Source organism: Scyliorhinus torazame, chromosome 6 (assembly GCF_047496885.1).
Source record: "Scyliorhinus torazame isolate Kashiwa2021f chromosome 6, sScyTor2.1, whole genome shotgun sequence".
In the NCBI taxonomy this organism is placed as follows: Eukaryota; Metazoa; Chordata; class Chondrichthyes; order Carcharhiniformes; family Scyliorhinidae; genus Scyliorhinus; species Scyliorhinus torazame.
In genome coordinates this window covers 175,450,967-175,478,394 of record NC_092712.1, presented here as the reverse complement: position 1 = coordinate 175,478,394, position 27,428 = coordinate 175,450,967, and the positions used below count along the sequence as shown (strand labels likewise).

General features: G+C 45.0%; 1 protein-coding gene across 1 annotated transcript in view; it reads left to right on the top strand.

Moving 5' to 3' along the window:
- Nucleotides 1-27,428, top strand: part of thsd7aa (thrombospondin, type I, domain containing 7Aa) — a 712,619-nt gene that overhangs the window by 363,132 nt on the left and 322,059 nt on the right. The window contains exon 3 of the mRNA XM_072509118.1: nt 7,089-7,337. Within this exon, the coding sequence (XP_072365219.1) occupies nt 7,089-7,337 (249 nt within the window). The remainder of the gene's footprint in view (nt 1-7,088; nt 7,338-27,428) is intronic.

The following is a 27,428-nucleotide window of genomic DNA, read 5'->3' as shown; positions in this document are numbered from 1 at the left end:
TCAGTTAAGAGTCCACAGGACTTGCTCGCAGTCAAGCCAGGAGGGTGGCAAACAAGAAGCCTGCTCCATGATTCACCGAGGGGCCCTGCCAAGGATGTTGGATGCCGTGGAGGAGAGAAGGGCAACTATCTACCCTCTACCCTCAGGCTGGCAAGAAACCCTCCAGCTAGGTCACGAACCCCGTGGGAGACGATGGCTGTGCTAATGAGTGTCAGCACCCTCTACAAGAGGATGCATAGTGCAATGTTGAAAAAAATGAATAACCTACTCTGGTCTGCCAGGATAAGTGCTTCTTGTCTCCTCTCACCACCACCCTTTTCAGTCACCCCTCCCCATGCCACAAGCAAGGCCCCACCATCTGACCTCCCGCAAGCTTCTTCATACCCCATGGAACTCCATACCTCATAACGCATCCTTGGTCACATGCTCTGCCCACATATGCCTAATATTATCGCCATCTCACCTGGCAGTCGGCCTCTCACATCACCCCCATTTGTCTCCCTTCAGGAGAAGCTTGCTCACAATCGCCACAAGTGAATGAGCGAAGATGGGCAGTGAAATGGTAGAGCTGAGAATTCTGACTGCTTTTGAGGCAAGAGCCCTGGAGGTCGCAGGGGTGGGCCTGTACTGAGAGCGAGGTGGGCCTGCATGAGTAATGTGAGGACCCTCTGCACTTTCATACCAATGATCAAACTCGTATTAGTTGTGTGTCCCAGACCTTTGTCCGAGGCATGTACTAACACCTTGTCCCTTTCCTTGTCGCAAAATCACACAAGGAGCCTGGCTTGTCCATCAGCAGGGTTCCCTGCCAACCCTTGACACTAGCTCTGAGGAGATGTGTGGGGAGGACACAGAAGGTGGACTCAGCTGTTCTCCAGCCATGTGCCAAGCCTCTGGATACACTCATCCGTCAGCTGCTTGTGATGCAAAGGCAGAGCTGGGAATACCAGGAAATGTCTGCGACACTTGTGGGATTGCAAGGCCACTGGAGGAGTCCCAAAGACTTCTCTCGCAGGAGGTTCTGCAAGCAGTGCGGAGTCAACACTGCAAGGGTGGCTGCTGCAGGATAAAGCCTGGGGCTCGGAGTCAGATCTATGGTGGGCGATGTCAAAGCATGGCTCAGTCTCTGAGTACCTTGGCGCAGGGCTTCAACTGAATGGTGCAGACACTGGTGGGCATCCAGAAGTGTCAGTGGCAGATGATGGCATGGCTTCTGGATCTCACTCCAGTTGCCCCTCTATAACTATGGAGTGACCCAGGGGCCCATGAGCACTCGAAGGGTGGAGGATCCGCTGGTGCAGAGCCAGTGTTCCATCCAGGTGACCGTGGGAGTGTCCAGCCAATCTGACTCCCCCCTTCCAGAGACTGGTGCACCTCAAGCACCGTAGACATGACAGGGTCTCACTACAACACCAGTGCCACCCAAAAGTAGACTAGTGCCTTCTCGGTCTTGGCCCTCCAGAGGATGTCTGCCAAGGGTGTCTCCGGCATCAGGGCATGGAAGACAGCAGGCTGCCTCAACCTCAGATGTGCCTCCTGGGGACACACATAAATGTAGTGGGGGGTACAAAAGTTTAGGAATTGTACGTCCACAGCGTGGGTGCAAGTAACATTAGGCTCAAGTAGCTCGGAGACACCGGGCTGGATTATCCGCATCCCCACCAGCGAAATCGCGTTTAGCGATGGGGCGGAGAATCCAGTTTCACGCATGAAATCGGGGAGTACGTCGCGCTGAGTATCCACCACCTGAGGCCATTGCTTGAGGCCCACCCCGCTGTTCTCCGCCCCCGACCAGCCAAATTCCCGATGGAGTATTTCTAATGATGTCCGGCCATTCGGGATACTCGCGAGGGGTCTGTGGCTTCATTCGGGACTGGGCTTTTATTGTGCGGGTGATCCAGTTCGGGGGCACTATTTCCGCTGTCCAAGTGCACGGTCTGAGTCCGCTGTGGAGCACGGCGCGACCGCTGGAGGCCACCGATGTGCACATGCGTGGCCCCTGAACTGGAAGTGCGGGTGGCCGAATCTGTAGCTGGAACTGTGAGCCCCACGACAGCTGTCTGCTAGCCCCCTGCAAGGCTGTGAATCTGTGGCCTTTTGGCGCCAGTTCTTCTGGTGTAAAAGACCACAGTTTTCACGACGTCTTGGGGACATAGTCCCTGAAACGGAGAATCCAGCCCATTGTCAATTGTGCAATTTTGAGATGTCACTGCATTAAATATTATTGCTGCTTGCCACTTTAATACCTCAGAAGCTAATGTTTCTTCCTAATGGCATAGCATGCCTTACCATCAGGACACAGTTGCTCCCACTGGTCCTCCCTGCCCTCTAAATGATGAGGGCTTCTCATTGCGACTGATTCATTCGCAGTAACACGATTCAGTCATGATACAAGAAACCCTAAACCCTCACTTCCTAATCCTGATCTGGAGCATAAGGAAGAAGAATGTAGCACCCTACCCCACTCAGACATGAGCGTGCTGGCATCAGGCAGACAGGATTCAGATATTAGCAGTATCTCTGAGGAAAATTACATACCTTGCATTATTCCTAGTCATCATCGCCCACATGCATTGACTGGGCAACAGGCACTCTAGAACTCCCCATCTCCAGCTCCCTAATTCATGAGTGGTTGGCCACCTTCGTCCTCTGGTTGCAGAGGGATGCTGAAATCCTGCTGGGGGAGTCCAGTTGTCCACTGAACTAGTTATCATCTATGAACCCGGAGACGATGAGAGTGTCTCTAGCCCACCTGTGCATGTGCAACCCTTGCTCCTGCTTGGCCTCCATCCTCCTCCTCCCCAGCAGGTTCTTCCTCAGGACACTCCTGTAAGTCCCACTTCTTCGAGGACACAAGCTGCTTCTCAAGGTTGCCGTCTTGAAGCTTTTCATCCTGTTTCAGAGCTAGGTTATGGAGGGTACAGCAGAAAACAATAATGAGGGAGACCCTCTGTGCCTGAACTGAAGGGCTCCGCCTGACTTGTCAAGGCAGTGGAAATGGAAATGTATCTTTAAGTGCACTGCGCGATGATTGAGCGGGTTGCATTGTGTGCCTCATTGTATCTCGTCTCCGTTGCGGTCTGTGGCCTCTGCACTGGCGCCATCAGCTACTACCTGAGGGTATAACCCTTGTCCCAAAGGAGCTGTTGCCTGGGGTGTCCCTCGAAGAGTCCAGAGATATAGGACTGGCTAAGTATGAAGCTGCCATGCACGATCCCTGGAAAATGGGCACACCAGCTGGGCATTTAGACAGTAGAACCACTTCCTGTTTATGAGTGGAGCTCCTTGGTGCAATGGGGTGTGTAGAGTCACATGGGCGCAATCTGTTGCCCCATTCAGCTGTGGCAGACTCGCTATCTGATCAAGCCCCATTGACCTCTCATCCTGTGTGATCTGGTTCTGGTCAAAGTGAATATATTCACCAACCCTTGCATACAGTGCATCCGTAACCTAATGAATGCACTTATGGGTGCTTACTGAGAGGTTCTACAGAGGTACCCGGTGGAGCCCTGGGAGGACGCCGTGGAAAAGACGTTCAGGCTGCCATGACCTTGACGACCAGAGGGAACGTGTGTCCTCTGGCAACAAGCCTGCCAGAACACTGCACAGATGCTGTACCATCTCCTTTTTCAGCCACAGTTTCTGTCAACACATGCTGTCTGAGAGCTCCGTGAAGGATACCCGATTGCGTAAATGTGGGGCGTCTTAGTGCTTTTGGGCTCCCTTCATGGCTTCTGCAGCCTCCGAACCCTGATCCTGATCTGCAGCCCCCCTGATCTTGATCTGGAGGACCTCTTCTGAGTGCCGCCGCACGTTGCTGCTGGATTCTGTTCTGCTCCAGCGCAGTGTTCAGTAAGATTACCAACTCAACTAGCTCCATTCCAATCTCGATCGGTCTCCTTCAAGGGATGAGAGACAGTTTGGTGATGCAACTGCTGATCTTTAACATCCCCTGACCCATTTGTCGGCTTGACCTGGAAGCAGTCAGTCCAAGAGCATCGTCAACAGCGATCACACACTCATGGCTCTGGTACCCTCACATCTCCAGAATAGGGCTAATCCCTACATTTGCACTCACCCACTGAGACTCACATCTGGCCTTCGTCCCCTCCGTCAAATCTGCGAGCACTGGGGGTTCTTTTGGGGGAGATGTGTTTGGTCTTTGCAACTGGCCGTGGACATCTGGAATGTCTGCTTTTGAATGGGAGCATGTAGGGGCCTGAGGGAGCCTTATTTGCAGACATTGGGGAGCCATTTATTCTTGAGCCACCAAGCTGCCAGGCCTGACACTTAAAGCTGAATCCCAGCCTTGATTCTGAAACTGTGGGACGCTGATGGTATGACGCATTAGCTCTTGAGTGCCAAGTGGTCTCATCTGCATGAAGCTCATGATTCTAATTGCGCACAATTTGTTTCTCCATCAGGGAGAAGAGTAACAGGCACCCTGCTTCGGCTGAAGAATTCAGAGAGCTCAAATATATCATCCATCCATACTTAGGCTTAATGGATTGTTAATCCTCTGGACCAACCCGAGTGGGCACTGCGTTAGTTTGTCTTTTGGGATCTTGTCCACCATGTGGCCGGGCTGTATGACAATCACCTCATCCCACCCCCACCCCACCCATGTGACTCGCACCTGCTGTGGCACCAGAAACCCCTGCCCTGGACTCCCATGTCACAGAGAGCAGACTCTCACAGCACAGAGAGCAGACTCTCACAGCACAAAGAGCAGACTCACACAGCACAGAGCAGAGCACTGAGAGCAGACTCTCACAGCACTAAGAGCAGAGCACTGAGAGCAGACTTTCACAGCACTGAGAGCAGACTCTCACAGCACAGAGAGCAGACTCCAAGACCACCGACACTGATTGTGACATCATTGCTCCCCCGGCAAGTAAAACCACTGATGCCCGACAGTACCCTCCTCTTTCTCCAAGGCCACCCAACCTCTGCCCTGCCCAGTGGCCTCTTTTCCGTTGGGCTCCTTGTTGCTCAGTGGAGACAGTGCTGCTCACCTCCTTGCTCCCTCTCTGCAGTCATGACGCCTGGTTCCCATTTATAAAGAGTGATTGGTGCTGGCATGACAGTCACAGCTGGTGGGTGGGAAGATTCATTGAGAGCAGAAGAAATTACGTTAAACCCGCTAATGCATGCAAACCAGGTTTGTGCCTTTCCTGGGCGTGAATCTGATTGCATCATTGAAGGGAGGCTGGGAAGATCGTGTTCCGAAATCTTGCCGGCGCAAATCCCATTTTTGGCCTCTCACGACATTTTGCTGCCACGACAGGATTTGTATCTGCGACTAACAGGGTTGCTAAATACTGCCCAAAGTTAGAGTCTGTCAGTGTTGTAAAATATTTCTAATTGACCCCAAGCATTCCAGTTAACAAACGCCTGGAATCTCTTCATGCCAGTTTAATCAATTTACATATAAAAGAATGGCTAGCTTAGATGTATGAACTGATGGCTGGATTTTTTGTGGAGTCGGTGGCCCTGGCCCTGGTTGAAAAGTCAGTGTCTAGCCTGCCTCCGATTCCTGGGACCTCTGCTCTATTTGGCAGATGGTGCATGAACATGAGGGACCAACACTACCACCACCGCCCCCATCCCCTCCCCACCCCCCAACTTGCAGTCAGACAACCAGGGTTTATCTGATAGCCTCTTCACGTGATAAGCCCCACCACCACTGGTAAAATACCAGCGATAACCGAAGGAAGCCTTTAAATGGCTGTTAATTGGCCACTGAAATATCGCAGTTGGCCCAAGGACTACCCAACATCTACCCCACTGCTGGTAAAACTCCAGTGGAAGCAGATAGGCAATGGTCACAGTGCCTCCGCCATTCCATCCAATTTGACATCCCTCCGCCAGCCAACTGCTCCTGCTCCTGCCAGGATGATAACGTAAAATCCCAGACAATGTGTTTTCTTATAAGAAAGAAAATGGTACCAATTTAGTCCCTTACATGTTGGCCCTCACAGTACAGAATTACAAGCTAAAAAGTGTAAACACAACTCAACTTTGTCACAAATCAATGTGGGACAAGTTGCCCGGGAACCAAGTCATAAAAATGAATCAAGGATGTGTTTCTGAGGATAAAAGTAATTGAAGGACATGTTGAGGTAACAGGATGATGAAGAGAAAATCTATTAAAAGTTATGGCTCTGTTGAATCAAATAGTTTTTCAAAATCTCAAGAGTTCCATATTTCTATATTTCAGGTTGTTTTCATTGCCTCTTAAAAAATGGTTATGGTTTATTTTAAATATTATTTTAAGTTAATTACTCTGTTAAGATAGCTACACACAGTTCCCATAGGGACTAATCATTCTTTAGTCAGTATAGTTTTTGCTGCAATACAAGCATTTGTGACATCCATTATGCTACCTCTGGCTCAATGAGGCCATTTGAGAAGCAATGTCTGTATTAAACTTTGCCAAACTGTCTCAATGTAGCTTTACCTTCATTGCAATAATGAGACTGAAGATGTGAACTAAAGAGCAGTTCTCTTCAAATTATATGTTTCTTATGCACTGAACAGAGCAGGCTCAAACTCGAAAAGCGACCATTAGGTGATTGATCATATGGCTGCCATCGACATAAAGCGCTGATATAATACAGCAGTGTCCTTCAATGCTAGCTAAGGGTAAATGGAAATATAAACAACTCTCCCCATTAAGTATCCAACTTAATCGGTGCCATTTTTCAGCAGCTATGCATTGAATTTAATCAATCAATGTGAGTTGGGTATTTGAGTCTTTGGTATAGGTTTACAAACAATTATCAGATTGTTATGATGAAGAAAATTACTAGCAGTTCTGGATCTAAAATATGAAAGGAATTGATTCCTGCTCACTTCTGCTTTGATATGTGCAGAAAGGTTGGACTGGAAGTGTGCAGCTGGTGTGTGAGTTTCTTAATTAATGTGGGTGTGTTGATGGGTTTGAAAGATTAATTTTACTTCTCTCCAAGAATGCTGTAAAACTATATTATGATGAGTTTAAGTGGAAAACACTTTGATTAGTAAATATTTTTAAAAATGTACTAATGTGGGTTTTGAACTGATTAAATCTTTGTCTTTTTTGTCAGCTTCTGTACACAAGAGAAACTGCCAATCACCTTCCAGTCCTGTGTGGTACCAAAGGACTGTCAAACCTCAGAATGGTCCGAGTGGAGCCCCTGTTCAAAGACTTGTTACAGTGCGACCTCGCCTAAAGGATTCCGTACCAGAACATCAAGTGTTAAACAATTTCCTGTCGGCGGTGGGAAAGAATGTCTGTCCCTAGAGGAAAAAGAATCTTGTGCTCCCCAAGGGGAAGGCGTGCCACCCTGTGCTACGTAAGTCTGTTGTTCTTAAAGTTTCTGTGTTGACATAACTATCAGGCTGAGAATTGATCAACAGATCTGATTTAGAATGTCAGCTGCAAACAATAGATTACACAATCCAATTTTTGTGACATTTTACACTCATCAAGGCAAGGGGGGTTAAAAATGGGAAAAGGACCTTGCGCTTATTTTAGTGTCAGCATCAAGAAATTCTAAGTCAGCTAGCACAGGTTAACTGCAGGGTCAAACAATTGCTGCTCCACCTCTGCAGCATTCTAATCTCAGAGCATCCTTCAGTGCAGCAGCGTGACATTTCCATTTCTTGAATGAGCCATTCACCTGGGATTGCCAGATTACGGACAGTGTTGTGTTATGCTTCTTCATGTAGCATAAACTGCTTCCTTGATGTATACTCTGACAAAGGAAGGTTCAGACTTGGAAATAGGTTTAACACATTTATTGAACAGTTAACAATTCTCCTACTTGAGTTAGACTCTCCTGCTGATCTTACTATAGTAACTCAATCTAACGAATCAGTCTGCTCTAATCCATGCGGTGGGTGTGATGCTCTGATCTACCCCTGTCTCTCTAAGTGTCGCCTGTGGAAACAAGCAAGAGCATGTGTGCCCTGTCCTTTTATATGGATAGCCCCCTTGCAGTAGTGTCACCTCTGGGTGTGTCTTGACTGCCCATTGGTTACTCCTATTGGTTGAATGTCTGTGTGACATGATGTCTCTGGTGCTCCCTCTAGTGTTTACCTAGTTGCAGTGTACCTACATTAACCCCTTGTGTATTTACAGTGATGCATATCACCACATTGTGCTAGGAAGGCTAGACTGAAATTATCCAAACTCATCTCATGTAAGACCTTATACAGTCAGAAAAATGGGAGACCTTCATTCTATTAGCTTCATAACTAATAGAATTCAGTTGAATTCAAACTGGGTATAGATTCACAGCACTTCTTGGGCATAGATTGTTCTTTTTTCCCTCATTCTCCAGTTTACCTCATTCTACAGCCTTCCAAGAGTAAGTGTGTGAGTTACAGTTTCTTTTCAAAAATAACCAAAAGGAATTTGTCTGTGGATGACTATGATTTTTTTCCCCCTCTCTTTTCAGGGGAGTATATGACTGCTCATTGATTTTCATACTGATAAAGCTGATATCAGACCCTTCAGTGCCTGTGGATCATGATCATGAATCCACATCTGATGACTTTGTACTGATGTGCATCGGTACTTCAGTTTACTGCTTGTCTGATTATCATGTTGTTTTTAATACCTTAAGCCCTTGTAGAGTTTTCCTTCCCTTTTAATCACCATTTATTTAAACAAGCCTACCCAGTACAGTCCAAGATTTGCATTGCAGTAAGAAGCTGTACAGCTGAATTGTATATATCAAAAATTTCATCTTTATATTGATCAAATTTAAGATTTAAATTTCAAACATCAGAAATATGTAAAAATACCTATTTGCATCTCACTCTCAATAGAACATAGAACAGTACACACAGGCCCTTCAGCCCACGATGTTGTGCCGACCATTTATCCTAATCTAAGATCAACCAAACCTACACCCCTTCAATGGTGTGGTATTATCATAACTGTAAGAACTGCAAGGGTTAATTAAATGTCTAGAGTAGCCACTAGAGGGAGCTACAAGCATATAAGGCATTGATGCTAAGCCTTGTGGGAGGGAATACTGCAGGAGTTAGCTAGAGACAACCAGAAGTAAAGATAGTGTGAGTAAGAGCAAATCATAGTTTATAACAGTATAAAGATTAGTTGTAGGTGAGTGTAGTTGATATGTTAATAATCAACTGTGTATTATTTAGAAGTATGTGTCAAATACAAAATAGTAGTGTTAATAAAATTATAGCGTTGTTCAAATTCAAGCTATTTTTGTGGTTTTTGTGAACACTACGCCAACCATCCTGAATTTAGCAACACAAAGAACACCACAAATGGCACTGATTCTAGTTGCTCAACTTTCATTTCCTTATTTGGACAGACAAATAATCACGTTTTGATTTCTTGAGCAGTTCACATGTAAGCTCTTATTTAGTTTGACATTTTCATCTATTGATGCCACATGTTATTCTGTAACCTAACGGATTGATTTGGTATACCATTACAAAAGTGTGAAAGTATTTAGTATCATAGATGTCCTGACAATTTCCAGTTCCTTTATTCAACAGTAATCTGTCAGCTATTTTTTCCTTATAGCTCATGTAGTTCCACATTTCATTCAAATTAATATGCTTATAATCAGAGGGAAATAGAACACTGCCTTATGGTGCCCGTAAATTATAAATCTTAATGGTTGTCTAAATAATAATCTAGTTAGTTTTTTTATGAAAATGAAATATTAATTCGCTACTTAACAAAATCATGTTGAATGGTTAAGTGAATATTTATTATTTTCTAATGAGATATAGAATCCTGCTGTAGAAAAAAAAATGTTTTGCTTAGTGCAATCTTGATATAGGAATTGTCCAGTCTTAGTGTGGGCATTATTTCCTCCACTTTGCATTTAGTTTCCAGGCCTTCAGACAGGCAGACTAAAATGTTGTTATGCCTTAGTGATAATGAGTATATTAGCATCTTTTGTAAATGTTATTTGTTTTTTATTTTAAAAGCATTAAACTATTTAATTTAAACTGCATCAACACGATGACATCACACAGGAGCAAGATGAAAAATAGAACGGCACACTCTCAATCAAATATTTGCTGAGCTATCTGTTCTCCAATAATGATGCAAGAATCAAAACATATCTACTTTTTGATTGGCATATACATGATACTCCCACCTGGGAAATTATTCATCCGTATTTTTGAGAGAATGTGAGGAACAGACTCTGTTACTTAATGAGGTTAGTTTGTTAACCTGGGGGTGTTTAGCACAGGGCTAAATCACTGGCTTTTAAAGCAGACCAAGGCAGGCCAGCAGCACGGTTCAATTCCCGTATCAGCCTCCCCGAACAGGCGCCGGAATGTGGCGACTAGGGGCTTTTCACAGTAACTTCATTTGAAGCCTACTTGTGACAATAAGCGATTTTCATTTTCATTTCATAGTATATTTTGTAAAAGATAATGAAAGAAAAATGGGCATCAGTTGGAATAAGGGGCAGGATTCTCCATAATCGGTGCGATGTCCGCCGACCGCCCCAAAAACGGCGAGAATCAGTCCGGCATCGCGCCGCCCCAAATGTGCGGAATTCTCCACATCTTGAGGGGCTAGGCCCGCGCCGGACTGATTTCCGCCCCGCCAGCTGGCGGGAAAGGCCTTTGCTGCCCCGCCAGCCGGCACGGAAATGACTTTGCCGGGCGGCGCATGCGCGGGAGCGTCAGCGGCCGCTCACGGCATCCCCGCGCATGCGCAGTGGAGGGGGTCTCTTCCGCTTCCGCCATGGTGGAGACCATGGCGAAAGCGGAAGGAAAAGAGTGCCCCCACGGCACAGGCCCACCCGCGGATCGGTGTCGCGGGCCAGGCCACCGTGGGGGCACCCACCGAGGCCAGATCGCCCTGCCCCCCCCCCCAGGACCCCGGAGCCCGCCCGCGCCGCCATGTCCCGCCGTCCCAAAGGTGGTTCAATCCACGCCGGCTGCCGTGGGTTGACAGCGGCGGGACTTCGGCCCATCGCGGACCGGAGAATCGCCCGGGGGATTCCCGTCGACTGGCACGCTGCGATTCCCGCCCCCGCCGAATATCTGGTGCCAGAGAATTTGCGACACGGTGGGGGCGGGATTCACGCCGGCCCCCGACGATTCTTTGACCAACGGTGGGGGGTCGGAGATTCGCGCCCAAGGTATCTAATAAATAGCAACTGAATTTTAACATTGAACCAATTCACTTTGCAGCATTTTTAAAACTGAATATTTGTGGTATAATGCATTGTCACTGAAGCATTTAGTTATACTTCTACATCCACTGATTATCAAGGAATATAAAAAGAATTATTCAAGTGTTCTATAGACGACTTCCAGTAGCGTCCTCGAGGAAGCAGGTCGCAGGTCGGATCGCTCCCGCCCGCGATGGGCAAACCGACCTTTTCCAACGGACTTTTTCGGTACCTGGTGACCTGAATCGGTGGGGGAGACGATAGGGAAGAGGCTTTCCTCCCCCGGGGTATGGACAGCTGGACCAGAAGTGGTCGAGTGGAGCGGCAAGCATCGAAGCGGGAGCAGCAGGGACCCCAGGCCGAGTGGCAAAGCATGGCGGACGGCAGGGATCAGGGAGCGGAGGCTCACTGGCCAAGGGAGCAACGGATGAAGTTCTTCAGGAATTGCTTCTCTGAACTGAAGAGGGACACGCTGGACCCGATGAGAGCGGTAATGGACCAAATGGCCGAGACACAGGTGGTCCAAGAGAAGGCGCTCAGGGAGGTTGAGGTGAAGCTTTCCAGCCAGGCGGACACGGTAATGGAGCTGGAGCACGTGGTGGAGGAGCTGAACGCCCACCAGAGGAGGATGCAGGCGCAGCTTGAAGAGCTGGGGAACAGAACCAGGAGGCAGAATTTGAGGGTCGTTGGCCTCCCCGAGGGCTGTGAGGGGTCGGATCTGGTGCATACGTGAAAGGTATGCTCGAGGCGCTGATGGGTCCGGAGGCCTTCCCTCGATCCCTGGAGTTGGATGGGGCGCATAGAGAAGCCCAGGACAGACGACCGACCGAGGGCCTTGGTGGTCCGCTTTCACTGGCTTGCTGACAGGGAACGTGTGCTGTGATGGGCCAAGGCGGAGAGGAGCAGCAGATGGGAGAATTGTGAGGTGCGCATTTACCAGGACTTGGGAACGGAGCTGGCCAAGAGGCGTGCAGGATTCATCAAGGTAAAGGCAGCCCTCTACAAAAAGGAGGTGAGGTTTGGAATGCTGTATCCTGCGAAGCTTTGGGTAACGTTTGAGGAACTCCATCATTACTTTGAGACATCAGAACAGGTTTGGACTTTCATTAAAGATAAGAAACTGGACTTGAACTAACGGGCACTTAGTTTTTTCAGTGCTGTACAGTGGCGGTGGTCTGTTAACCTAACTTGCTCTGACTAGGAGTGGAGTTTTTTAAAAGAAGAAACTGGATTTGAATTAAAGGACTCTGGGATCTCCGAGCTTTTGTGTGGCGGAGGTTTGTTAAATTATCCTGTACTGTAATTTTTTATCCAAGATTGTTTTCAGCCGGGACAGAGAGCGGGGGCTGGAGGGTGCATTGTGTAGGGTGTTTTGGGGAGCTTGCAACAGGGGGGGAGTGGGGAAGGGGGGGGGGGAGGGGGGGAGAGGGGGGGGAGAGGGGGGGGCTGCACTTGGTACCTTTTGGCAGGAGATCGGGGCCTTTGATAGGGGGGGTGGGCTATGGGCTGGTTAAAGGACTTGATAGGGCACGATGAGATACAATCAGGTTAATGGGTCCTTGGTGTGTGGGGGGAGGGCGGGAGACAGACAGGCGCCAAGGGCAGGGGTCCGCGTAGCTTGCGTAGGTCAGGGGGCACCAGGGAGAGTAGGAGGAGGGGCGGGCTAGGGCCAAGCGGAGGGTTAACCTGGCAGGTCAGGTCTCGGGGGGCAGGGGAGGTCGGGGGCGGGGGGGGGGGGGAGTTAGAGCCACCTTAGTTTAGTTGAACACGTGTGGCATGGGCAAACCGAGCTGACAGGGGAAGTGTCTTATTAATGAGTTTATTCTTCCCCACCGTTCGTTTTCACTATGTTAAGGCTCTTTGCATATGGCCTTTTTCTCTCTGTAAATGTTACAAATTTGTTTTAAATAGAAAATCTCAAAAAAAAAGTGTTCTATAGACAAATGAATAACAACAAAAAGGAAAATTAAAGTATGAAGAATGCCTGGAACAGATGAGCAAGAAATGGCACTTATTGGATAACAGCTTCAATTCAGTTTTTATGTAAAGCAATAACAAAGTGGACACTTTTATTTAAAATGACAAATATACAGTTAAACACTGTGATTTTGTTAAATAGTAAACCCATAAAAGGTATGATAGAAGAGCATCTCCGAATCAGAAATATAATTTTAAGAAGTAAACATTCATTCCCAAAGGCTAAATCACTAAATCATGCTTGATAACTTCATAAAAGTCATTGAAGTGTTAATGGAAAGAATTGTGCAGAGGCCAATATTATTCATAATTTATATTAATGATTTGGATTTTGTGTTAAATAACTCAATAAAATTTGAAGATGGCACCAAAAGGTGAAGAGAGTGAAGGGCAGGGGAGGGCTATAACTAACACTGGAAAAAGAAGGCAACAGGCGGAATTTTAGATTCTGGAGACTAAGTCCGCAGGACTGCGGGGCAGGTGAACAAGTGCGATCTTCCGTTTTTTAGCTCATTAATTATGTATCCGCAAGGAGCCCTGCTATTTCCTCATGGATTTGAAGATCCTGGCATCATATTTAAAGAGTACCCGGAATGACAGTCACATTTTGCAGGCCAGAAGCTCCACATTACTCCTACAGAGTCCGTGCGGCCACTGGCAGATATGAGCAATCATACCCCGGGACATGAGAGAGCATATCCAGCATTGCCTTTCACTCATCTCTAGATAAGAGCACCCCCTGTGATACCCCCATGGTTGGGCCAATAATTTCCGCTGCAGTGGTCCATGTTCGCCAGCCTCTTGACCTTATAGAGGCCATGATGGCTCTTAGAATCATAGAATTTACAGTGCAGAAGGAGGCCATTCGGCCCATCGAGTCTGCACCAGCTCTTGGAAAGAGCACCCTACTTAAGCCCACACCTCCACCCTATCCCGTAACCCAGCAACCCCACCTAACCTAAGGGCAATTTAGCATGGCCAATGCACCTAACCTGCACATCTTTGGACTGTGGGAAGAAACCGGAGCACCCGGAGGAAACCCACGCAGACACGGGGCGAACGTGCAGACTGATTCTCCCATTCATACAAGAATGTTTATGGAGACATTGCTCTTTTACCAGGGTGATGAGAGCTATGTGCAAGAACCCTTCCACAGACACTTTCCCACTTGTCCCCACTACCCTTGAAACTCTATAGTGAGACCATTGACTTGGCAGCATATAAAGACGAATGGCGCAATTTAACGGGGGAAGTTCTAAGTGATATAGCGGGCGGGATTCCCCAGGTGCTTCCCGATGGCCGGCCGGCGAGACCTCTGCTGGTATTTAATGATTGTCCACAGGCTCCACACCAGAACGGACTGTCTGGCCAGCTGATTCACCTGGATGGAGGAACAGAGCGATCTTGGGGTGTTTGTCCACAGATCCCTGAAGGCGGTGGAACAGGTTAATACGGTAGTTAAGAATGCAAACCAGACACTTTCAGTTGTGGCATAGATTATAAGAGCAAGGAGGTTTTGTTGGAGCTGTACAGGACTTTGGTTAGGCCACAGCTGGAATACTGTTTGTGTTTCTGATCACTGTACTATAGGTAGGATATGATTGCACTAGTGAGGGTGCATTGGATTTGTTTATTGTCACGTGCACCGAAGTACAGTGAAAACTATTCTTCTGTGAGCATATCATTAAGTACATGAAAAAAAAGAAAAGAAAAAGAAAATACATAATAGGGCAACACAAGGTACACAATGTAAATATGTAGACACCGACATCGGGTGAAGCATACAGGAGTGTAGTATTAATCCGGTAAGTCCATAAGAGGGTCATTTAGGAGTCTGGTAACAGCGGGGAAGAAGCTGTTTTTGAATCTGTTTGTGTGTGTTCTCAGACTTTTGTATCTCCTGCCCAATGGAAGAAGTTGGAAGAGTGAGTAAGCCGGGTGGGAGGGGTCTTTGAGTGTGCTGCCCGCTTTCCCCAGGCAGCGGGAGGTGTAGATGGAGTCAATGGATGGGAGGCAGATTTGTATGATAGACTGGCTGTGTTCACGACTCTCTGAAGTTTCTTGTGGTCTTGGGCCGAGCAGCTGCCATACTAGGCTGTGATGCAGCCAGATAGGATGCTTTCAATGGTGCATCTGTAAAAGTTGGTATGAGTTAGTATGGACATTCCAAATTTCCTTAGTTTCATGAGGAAGTATAGGTGCTGTTGTGCTTTCTTGGTGGTAGCGTCGAGGTGGGTGGACCAGGACAGAGTTTTGGAGATGTGTACCCCAAGGAATTTGAAACTGCTAACCATCTCCACCTCAGCCCCATTGATGCTGACAGGGGTGTGTCCAGTACTTTGCTTCCTGAAGTCAATGACCAGCTCTTAGTTTTGCTGGCACTGAGGGAGATTGTCATTGTTGCACCATTCCACTAGGTTCTCTATCTCCCTCCTGTATTCTGACTCATCGTTGTTCGACATGCGGCCTACTATGGTCGTGTCGTTGGCAAACTTGCAGATGGAGTTGGAACCAAATTTTGACACACAGTCGTGTGTGTATAGGGATTATAGTAGAGGGCTAAGTACGCAGCTTTGCGCGTCCCCAGTGTTGAGGATTATTGTGGAGGAGGTGCTGTTGTTTATTCTTACTGATTTGTGGTGTGTGGGTCAGAAAGTCAAGGATCCAGTTGCAGATTTTGGAGCTTTGATATGAGTTTGGCTGGGATTATGGTGTTGAAGGCGGAGCTATAGTCAATAAATAGGAATCAGATGTAGGACTCCTTGTTGTCAAGATGCTCTCAGGATGACATTCATCAGAATATTGCCTGGGGTGGAGCATTATAGCTATGAAGAGAAGCTGGATAAACTTGGGTTGTTTTGTCTGGAGCAGAAAAGGGGACCTGATTGAATTCTATAAATTAATGAGAGGCATGGACAGAGTGGATAGAAAACAACTGTTCCCCTTCATTGAAGGGTCATTAACAAGGGAGCATAATCTTTAGGTGAAAGACAGGAGGTTTAGAGTGGATTTGGGGAAAGCTTTTTTTCACCAGAGGAAATCTAGACTGCACTTTCTGGGAGGGTCGTAGAGGTAGGAAACCTATAATCTTTAAAAAGTACTTGGATGAGCACTTGAAAGGTCATAACTTTCAAGGCTTTAGTCCAAGTGATGGGATGTAGGATTAGTGTAGATTAGAGTAGATTTTTTGTCAGTGCTGGTTTGATGGGCCGAAAGGCCTCTTCTGTAGTGTATGATTCTAACACCTTCTACTTTTCCCCTGTCATTTACCAACTGCGCCAACCTCCCGCCTCCCCGCATCCGCCCTATCACCCTTGACCTACCCAATATCACCATTCCTCTTCCCTTTGTCAGCCTTGAACCTCCGCTCATTACCCTGGACTCTGTCACAATCCACCTCCAAAGACCTTTCATCCTGTCAGAGCTAAGACCCATTACCATCTCCTGTCCCCTCCTGTTACCCGAGCAAAAATGGAAACACAATCAGCTCCTTCTTTCTCTCTAATTGAACTGCAATATTAGTGGAGCATCCAAACATAAATATTGTGGAATTAAAACATGTCAAAGTGAATACTGAAAGATTGGGCAGAATCTTGTTGAGGTGTCAGGGTCTAGTCTGCCGGCTAGAGTGCCATGGAGTCACCCATGTTGCCCCTTTCCAGGAAGATCCGCAAAACCATGTTAATCAGGCAATAGCAAGGGCAATGGTGGGCCTTCGCCTGGAATCAAGACGCTGGGGGCAAAAGTCTCACCCACAGAGAGCTGCTGATTAAGCAGAGGTGGGCAGCATCACTGGGGAGGCTATGGCTGCTGCCAGAAGGACAGGCATCAGAATCCAATGATAGCAGAGCAACACCGACCACAGAGAAGTAGCGTGGGGGTGTTGCAAATCGTAGGAGGGGGATCTCTTTCAGAGGGGTCAAGGAAGTTAGCAGTGAGGGCAAGGTGGTGGCTCTCGGTGGGCCCTCTCCCTCGGTTGAGAGATGATGGATTTAAAATTGAGGTGAGGAGGAACTGCTTCTCACAGAGGATGGTAAATTTGTGGACCATGTTGCCCCATAATGCAGTGAAGTCTGAATCATTAAATGGTTTCAAGAAGGAGATATATATATTTTTGATTGAAAAAATACAGGTTAAAAGGATCTGGGGAACAGGTAGATAGGTGGATTTGAGGCGAGGAAGAGATCAGCCATGACCCGATTGAATGGTTGCGCAGGTTCGAGGAGCTGAATTGCCTACTTCTGCCCCTATTTCTTATGTTCCAGTGTTCTTTCCTGATATCTAGTCTCTCGGGTACTGATAATCTGTGATTGTTGAGTGAGGGACATTGATACAGCAAATCAGAATATAGACAAAATTGTATTTGTAGTCTATGTCAAAGTTAATTTATGAAAATGAAAAAAATGAAAACCGCTTATTGTCACAAGTATGCTTCAATGAAGGTTTCGTGAAAAGGCCCTTGTCGCCACATTCCGGTGCCTGTTCAGGGAGGCTGGTACGGGAATTGAACCGTGCTGCTGGCCTGTCTTGGTCTGCTTTAAAAGCCAGCTATTTAGCCCAGTGTGCTAAGCCAGCCCCCCTGCTAAGTAAGTAAAATATATAAATATCAGCAGAATTAATAATGCAGCATATTATAAATACATAGAAGTATTAGTGGAATGTACTTGTGAAATATATTTATGTACTGAGGTTCCCCCTGTTCTACCAAAAGAACATAACTTGCTATTCTTTAATATCTTTCATTATTGCCCATTGGCGTATCAATGGACAAAACTAGTTGTAATTAACTGTGAAAGGGAGACAATTTTCTTAAGTAATGGTAAAACATTTTTATAAGCACTGGAATTAGTTTGCTGGTTAAAACCTTATCAACAATTCTAGGTCCAGAGTGTATTAAAGTCGTCAACTGTTAAGAGTGGAGTGGAATTTGGGCTTGTTTTAAATAGAGGGAGATCAATATGCATCACTAATCAAGCGGGTCCTAATGTACTTATTTAAACATGAAGCACACTTTGAAGTGTATGATTTCCTGTTTCAGAAAATGACTATTATGCTTCCTCATGAATGTGCTATATTATTTATGAATTCAACATGTCTTGGCATACTAACTTTCCAATTACTTGATTTTATTTGCATATTCAATCAGTTGGAAAAGCTACAGTATTTGCATCTAGGTTTTAATTTATTGCAAAGGCTATTTTAGCTCTGTTCATCTTACATAAAACTCCAAGTTGAAATATCTCATTACTGCCACAGAAGAATTAAACTCCACAGATACATTATAACATTGGGATGACAAGAGCTGCACAGTGGTATGGTGGTTGGCACTGCTTTCTCACGGCACCGAGGACCTGGGTTTGACCCCTGCCCGCGGAATTTGCACATTCTCGCTATGTCTGTGTGGGTTCCACCCCCACAAACTAAGGCATTGCAGGGCAAGTGGGTTGGCCATGCTAAATTGCCCCTTAATTGGGAAAAAATTAATTAGGTATTCTAAAATTCTTTTTTTAAAATAATATTGGGATGGAATGCAGAATGAAGTTCAAATCTAAACCATTTAAATTATATTAAAATATTGATTTCTAGAAGAGTCAAAGTCTCTTTGATAAATCGGGTGATAAATTAAGTGCCATGTGTGATACTGAACCATGTAAACCATAAAAGACCTAGATTTGGTCAATGCTGTGTTAGGTGGTCACAAAGGTGCCATTTTGTAAATTGTAGGTAGGCTGAGAGGCCTTAGTGTCCACATTCACAAATCCTTAAGTTATTCTCATCTTTAATTAATAGGAATTTGATAAGAGAGTTACAATAAAACAAATGGTTATTTTGACTTCAGAAATAGAAGAATGTGAAAGAAATGATTGGAGGACAGCATGGCGGTGCAGTGGTTAGCACTGCTGCCTCACGGCGCCGAGGTCCCAGCTTCGATCCCGGCTCTGGGTCACTGTCTGTGTGAAGTTTGCACATTCGCCCCGTATTTGCATGGGTTTCACCCCCACAACCCAAAGTTGTGCAGGGCAGGTGGATTGGCCACTATAAATTGCCCCTTAATTGGAAAAAATGAATTGGGTACTGTAAAAAAAAATAAAAAATTTAAATTTAAAAAGAAAAGAAAAACTATTGGGCTAGAATTTTATAAACTGTAACTGGAGTATTATGGACAATATTATGCGGGGGAAGGGGAAAGGCAGGATGATGTTTGGCGCACAGGGTCAGGAGTGGAAGCAATTGAGCAGAGTCCTCACTTCCATTTGCCCTTGTTCTATCGTCCCTTTCACGCTCCACCCATATATCCCTGCTGGCCCAGAGCTGGAATGCGCTACCTTACTCTTCCCAGGTTCTTATCTGAAGTACGGTCCCAGAACTTAGGTTCAGGCAGGGTGCTGCAGTGCCACATCCAGCTACTACCATGCTGTGCCTGGAGCAGCTGAAGAACTGTTGACCAATCCGATTAGCCAACAGATCTCAAAGCAGGATTTCCATCAAGCAATTCTCAATTGAGCATAAAATAGCAGCTGGCCTGTAAGAGTCAGCGGGGATGCATTTCTCGCTAATTCAGAGGATGATAGGTACCAAGCACATTCCATCCTAAAATTCAGGCCATGGAAAAAGACTGGAAGTTGAGATAAAGGGGAATTCCAATGTTGTCGTAAGGCGTATAAATAGTAAAAGGGTGGTAAAAGGAGGAGTAAGACCAATTGGGAACTAAAAAGGGAGTTTACACATGGAGGCAGGGAGCATGGCTGATGTGTTAAATTAATACATTGCATTCGTCTTTACCAAGGAAGAAGGTGGTACCCAGGCCTTGGTGAAAGAGGAGGAAATTAAGTTACTAGAAGACTTTAGAATTGGTAAAGAGGAGATATTGGATAGGCTGTCTCTACTTAAAGTAGGCTAGCTGGCAGGGCCAGATGAGATGCATCCAAGGATACTGAGGAAAGTGAGAGTGGAAATTACAGAGGCACTGACCATAATTTTTCAGTCTTCTTTAGACGCTGGGATGGTGTCAGAGGTCAGGATAATTGTAAACATTACTCCCTTATTCAAAAAAAGGGGTAAGGTTAAACCCAGCAATTACAAACCAATCATTTTAACTGCGTGGTGGGGAAGCTTCTATAAACTATAATTCGAGACAGAATTAATAGTCTCATGGACAAATGCAGATTAACTATGGAGAGCCAGCAAGGATTTCATTTTTAAATAAATTTAGAGTACCCAATTCATTTTTTCCAATTAAGGGGCAATTTAGCGTGGCCAATCCACCTAGCCTGCACATCTTTGGGTTGTGGGGGTGAAACCCACGCAAACATGGGGATAATGTGCAAACTCCACATGGACAGTGACCCAGAGTCGGGATCGAACCTGGGACCTCGGCGCCGTGAGGCAGCAGAGCTAACCCACTGCGCCACCCTCAGCAAGGATTTCTTCAGGGAAAAATGTGTTTAACTAACTTGCTGGAACTTTTTGAAAAGGTAACAGGGCTGATGAGGGTAATTCTGTTGATATAATGTACATGGGCTTCCAAATGGGATTTGATGCATAGCCGTATGACAGATTTCTCAGAGAAGTTGGAGCTCATGGAAGAAAAGTAACAATAGCAACATGGATACTGAATTGGCTGAGTGACAGGAAACCGATTGATGATTAATGTATGTTTTAGGGTTGGAGTTGCTGGGGGCCGGTACTGGAATCCTTACTTTTCCTGATATATATTAATGATTTAGACCTAAGAACAAGGAACAATTGTAACGTTTGTGAATGTTACAAAACTTGGAAGCATTGAAAACTATGAAGAAGACAGTGTAGAACTTCAAATGGAAATGGACAAGTTGGTGGAATGGGCAGATAGGCAGCAGATAAAGTTCAATGTGGAGAAATGTGAGGTGATATATTTTGGTATGAAGAATATGGAGTGTATAAAATAAAGGGTTCTACTCTAAAGGAGATACTGGAACAGAGCGACAGGAGTGCAAATATACATAAATAATTTAAAGGTGGCAGGACAGGTGGAGAGAGCAACTAATAAGGTGAACGGTATCCTCGGCTTTCTCAATAAGGGCATAGAGTACAACAGTTGAGAGTTAAGCTTGTACGTTCGTTGGACCTCAGCTGGAGTATTGTGTACAGTTCTGTGCACCACATTATAGGGAGGATGTGGATGCATTGGAGAGAGTGCAGAAGACGTTTATGAGAATGATTCTGGGGATGAGAAACTTTAGTTACGAAGATAAATTGGAGAAGTTGGTTCCTTGGAGAAAGGAAATTTGATCAAAGTATTCAAAATCATTGGTGTTCTGGACAGAGTAGATAGGGCAAAACTGTTCTCATTGCAGAAGGATTGAGAAGCAAACGGTACAGATTTAAGGTAATTGGTAAAGGAAGCATGAAGTGATATGGAAAAAAACATTTTCACACCGTTACGGTCTGAAATGCATAGCCTGGAAATGTGGTGAAGACAGGTTCAATTGAGGCATTCAAGAGAAATTTGAAAATTGTTTGAGAAGAAACAATGGCCTCGATCCTCCGCCACCCGCTGCAAGTCCTGGGGTCCCTGATGTGGCATAGAATCAAAATATTGGGATCAGCCTTGGGTGCCCGACCCCCTGTTGGTGACAGGAGCAAGGTTTGCGCCTGTAGTAATATCATGGTGGTGTTGTAATTCACCGACTGACCACTAGGAGTCTCATTAGTATATAAGTGAATGTTGGAGTCAGGTGACCCCTGAGACCAGCTGGAGTAAGCAGAAGAGAGGTTGCCTGTGATTGATCATACTGTTATTCATCTGTTTTGTATGTAGGTTACCCACCGTTAATGTTAATAAATTATTTATAGCTTTAGCTACAAGGGTTCTTGTAATATAAATCGGGCCATCCGACAAGAACATTACATGGTACCGAGCTGGATGGTATTAAACACTGAGAAAAAGACTATCAAACTGCCACGAGCTCTGCAGAGATTTTAAAATTTTGAAGACTGCAGGAATGAATTTCAAGAAGACCTTCAAGCCACCAATTAGTCTCAGATTTCATGGTAATGTGGACAGCAATTGGCGTGTGTTTAAACAACAATTTATCTGTTTTTTACTGCTGTAAATTTAAAAGATCAATCAGATTTGCGTAAGGTAGCGATGCTCCTATGCAATTGCAGTGTTTAATACATTTATATTTGCAAACAATGGAAGATAGTAAAAATTTTAATAAAATAATTTGAAGATTTGATACACATTGCACTCCCATGAAAAATAAAATTTATGAATGCTATGTGTTTAGATCTTGTTTACAGAAGACAGGAGAGTCCATTGATAATTTCATCACTGATTTAAAGTTAAAAGGTAAAACCTGTAATTTTTCTGCTGTGGAATCTTCCATGCTTCGGGACCAGATTGTGTTTGGTGTGAATGAAAATAAGCTGAGGGAAAGGTTGCTGAGGAAATAGGAGCTGTCTTTGGAACAAACAGTTAAGATTTGTCAGGCTGACGAGCTAGCAGCACAGCATTCTAAAATGTTTCTCCGTAATGGCGGTGTCTTCTTGGAAGAAAACACTCCGGTTGCAGCCCTTTTTCCAAAAAGGCGGGAAACTTCCGAAAAAAGATCGTAAAGTTCCTACAGCTCCTCACACACCAACACACAGGTTAAAGATCAGGACAAAGTATTTCTGTGTAAAAGATGTGGTCAATGGCACAAATTAAGGCAATGTCCAGCATTTGGCAAGTTCTGTTCCAGATGCAAAGGAAAAAATCACTTTGCCCAGAATTGTTGATCTAAACTCAACCCCGGGTCAGTCAGCACAATGGAAGCCACAGTCTCCAGCGATGAAATATCATTGTTTGTTGGGGTAATAACAGAAAAGAATAATTTTTTGGAGACATCAAAAAATTATCCAGCACTTAAAAACATGCAAACTGATACTCCATTTAAAATAAATGTGGTTGATGAGGACAAATGGCTGCTACCACTTGAAGTGAACGGTACAGTGGTCCAACTGAAGTTAGCCACTGGTGCCAAAGTCCAGTTAATCAGCATGACAGATTTTAAAAATCTAAACATTCAGCCAATTAGAAGAAATCACATACTATCTCCTGAGAGATTATAATGGTTCAGGCATTAAATATTGTGCTCAAAAACTGAGTGTGGTGGTGAAGAATACAGTTTATTCCTTCCCATTCTATATTGTATCTGAGGGCTTGGATTCATTATTAGGTGATCAGTCCTGTGAAGAATTAGGTCGAGTGCAGTTGGTATATAGCATTCGCAAAGGATTGGATCAGCATTGCAATGATTCTGAGACCATTATCAGCAAATTCAGCAATGTGTTCACAGGTTTTGGTTCACTGACATTCACCAGCAAGATACAAATCAAAGAGGATGCAAAACATGTGATACAGGCATCAAGAAGAGTACCTCTTCGGGATCGCCTCATAAAGGAGCTAGACAGATCGACAAAATTAAAAGTAATCAGAAGATAGAAGAACCTGCCGACTGGGTAAATTCCAATGCATAAAGAAAAAGAATGGTGATATTCGCATATTCATAGATCCTAAAGATCCTAGCGAGAATATCAAAAAAGACATTCCCAATTACCAAAGAGTGAGGAAATCACATCGGAAATGGCTGGTGCACAATTTTTTACAAAACATGACACATCTCACGGTTTCTGGCAACTAAAGCTAGTGGAACAAAGAACAAAATACTGCACCTTTAATACGCCATTTGGATGGTACTGCTTTCTGAGAATGCCGTTTGTCATAATTTCGGCATCAGAAAATTTTCACCGCGCTATGGAGCACATGATCGAAGGTGTACGTGTGTACGTGCATGATATCATCTTTTGGGGCTCAACCATTGAAGAGCGCAATACTAGATTGCTTAAAGTTCTAACGAGCGTCAGGAGAAATGGGCTGAAGCTCAACAAGCAAAAGTGCCAATTTGGAGTGACTGAGGTCACATTCCATGGTGAGAAGCTCTGATCGCATGGCATAGAACCTGACGAGAAAACCAAGCAATTATCATCATACCAAAACCACACATCAAGAAAGCCATCTTAAGAGTTATGGGTATGATAAAGTTTATAGGGAAATTCATTCCAAACCTGTCAGCAAAAACAACGCATCTATGTGATCTCTTTGCACAAGACACAATATTTCACTTGGACTGAGCAACATGAACAAGAATGGAAGAAGGTAAAGACTTCCACGAAACTACGTGAGATTCTAAAGGGACCAGGAAGGATCAAATTCTTCAAGAGGTGATGAGCAACCTCAACTCTCATTGGCCCAGAGGTCAATGTATGGAGTTCTACAATATAGGATCTGAACTCATTATCATAGATGGAGTGGTAGTTTGTTTGAACACTGTAGTCATATCTCAATCTCTTTGCAAGGATGTACTAAAGAGGATATGCGAAGGACATCTAGGGATTGAAAAATGTAAACGGTGAGCTTGTGACTCTGTTTACTGGCCAGGTATAAACCAGGATAGTGACAGGGTGGTCAGTTATTGTGACACATGCCAGACGCACCGTTGCAAACAAACAAGAGAACCTATGCAAATGTCTGATTTACCTGCAGCACCATGGCAGAAAGTAGCTATTGCTCTTTCGCCTCTGAGGGAAAGATTACTTAATGATCATAGACTTCTATCTCAAAATGGCTCGACTGTCAAGCATAATGGCAAGCAGTGAAATACAGCATACCAAGTCAATTTTTGTTAGACACAGAATTCCATAAGCCGTCGTAAATGACAACAATCCTAGTTTTAGCTGTAAAAGTGGCAACACTTCACAGTCACATATGATTTCAATCATGTCACACCCGAGTCCGTTGTACTCTCAAGCCAATGGAAAAGCCAAAAACGTTGTATATATTCTGAAGCAAATGTTGAAGAAAGCAATGGACAGCCAATCTGATCCATATCGCGCACTATTGAGCTGCAGAGCATCAAATTGTCGCATGGTAGATTGCCAACAGAGTTACTCATGAATAGAAGGTTGCAAACCACACTTCCATACTTGGAAAAGAGGGGGGGAGAATGCAGTGATACTACAGGAAATGCAAAACATTAATGCAAAACAAAAGCAGTTCTCTGATAGAGTGTCTGGAACTTTACCACCTCTGAGTAGTGATGACATTGTGATTGTAGAAGATTCAGGCAATTAATCGAGAAAAGCCATTTTACTTGAAGAAGTAGCACCTCATTCCTGCAATTTACAGATTGATGATGGGCGGTTTAAAGAAGAAATCGTTGCGCACTCTTGAAAACCAGAGAAGACTTTCACAACAAAGTGATATATGATGAATTTACGTCAGAATCAACCCAAGCTGCAGTGTCTGATAGTTCAGCAGTTCCTGAACATGAGAATGTCATGGAGAACATTGAAGCTACAAGTTCTGGGCAGCAAGGTCAAACTTTGAGAAGATCAAACAGAGTCAGAAGAAAACCTGATTGACTCAATTTGTAGATTTAGACCATTTGTACATGATATACTTGCAGTTCTTGTGTGTATATATCTAAAGTTAGACCCACAGGCTCAGGATATCACATGTAAATATACTGATTATCATGCATTAATTTATTCCTTCAAAGGAAAGGGGTTGTCGTGATATCATGGATGTGTTGTAATTTACAGACTGACCACTAGGAGTCTCATTAGTATATAAGTGAATGTTGGAGTCATGTGACCCCTCAGGCTGGCTGGAGGAAGCTAAAGAGAGAGGTTGCTTGTGCATGATCATACTATTCTTCGTCTGTTGTTTTGTATATAGTTTATCCACAGCTAATGTTAATAAATCATTGATAGCTTTAACTCCAAGTCTTTTGTAATATAAATCAGGCCATCTGGCAAGGATATTACAGTGCCTGCGTGCCAGTGGGAGGATGAAAATGAATGCAAATGGGTCTTAATGATCCATTTGCAAACACTTAGCGGGTTCAGCACCCTATTCTCCAGCCCTCCATGATCCCCCGCTCCCCTGGGCCAGGAATCACATTGGTGGGGGTTACTACAGGTTTCACCAAACATGAGCCTGACATGGTGGATCTCGCTGTGGGCCAAGGGGGTAACTCCTTCAGGGAGTTGCCCCCAAAGTCCATCTGAGGGCCAGCCTCTTCCCCCCCCCCCCCCCCCCCCCACAATGCACAACCTGCCCACCTATCCTCTAACACCCCTCACAGGGACCACCTGACTAAAGGGACCCCATGCACCCCCCCCCAACCCCCCAAGAAAAGAGACCTCTGTTTGGAAGCTAGAGGGGAGTCCTGACAGGGGCAGTGAAACAAATTACAGCTGTAACACTTGACTGGAAGCACCACATGACTATTTGTGGAATGAGAACAACTGAGACCTGTGTTTAAACCCTTCAGATCATGTAGCTGCAAGCCATTTATTCATTTATAGTCGTGGGCCGTGATTGACGGCTTCCACAAAATATCTGCAGCCTTGATTCAATCATCTTCCTTCATGGATGAGTGACTCTAAATGCAGAAAACCCAATGTTTACAAACATCAACTACATCAAAGAGCAGAAAGTGCATTGCAATCACATGCTTGAGTGATTGGAATACACTTAGTGATTGAAATGCACTTAACTTAAATTTGCATGTCAAGATATACCGAATTGCTTCCGAATTTGCTTCCCGGGGGAATCATAATTCTCAACCGGTGGGAGAACTTAGTCTCTCAAACTGAGAACCTTGCCTGATATGGGGAGAAGGCAGCAAAATGGCACAAGGTGCAATGCTCATTCAGAGAATCAGCACAGATACAATGGGCTGAATGGCATCCCTCTGTACTTTATCAATTCTGTGATTCCTCTGCCACTTCCAGCCTTACCTGCTTTCATATATGGCTCCCTTCTGCCTCCCATCTACAGGATGTGGGCCCATACAACTTGCAGCATAATGTCCAGGGATACATCTGAAGACCATCATAGTGCAGCCTTTGCACATTAGTTTTCTATTTGTCCAGTTTCTGGCTGAGCACTGAAATTTATGAAATGCTTCCACTCTTGCAGGGTCCCTTTAAATACTTGAACTGAAAAAAGACTGTGACATGTCATCATCACTCCCACTGACTCTAATTGTTCAGGAAGCCTGGAAGTCAAATACAAATATTGTGGATGGGTTAAAAAGCCATTGACTAGCACACCTCTGAAACATCCAGGTTCCCAATCCATTGCTGACCTCCCCAATTCTGAGTGGTTCAGAATATTAAATTTCAGCCCTGTGTATCTTCGCGTGAACTCTTCAATATGATTTGTTAAAGGGCCTTGTTGAGTGAGCTCCT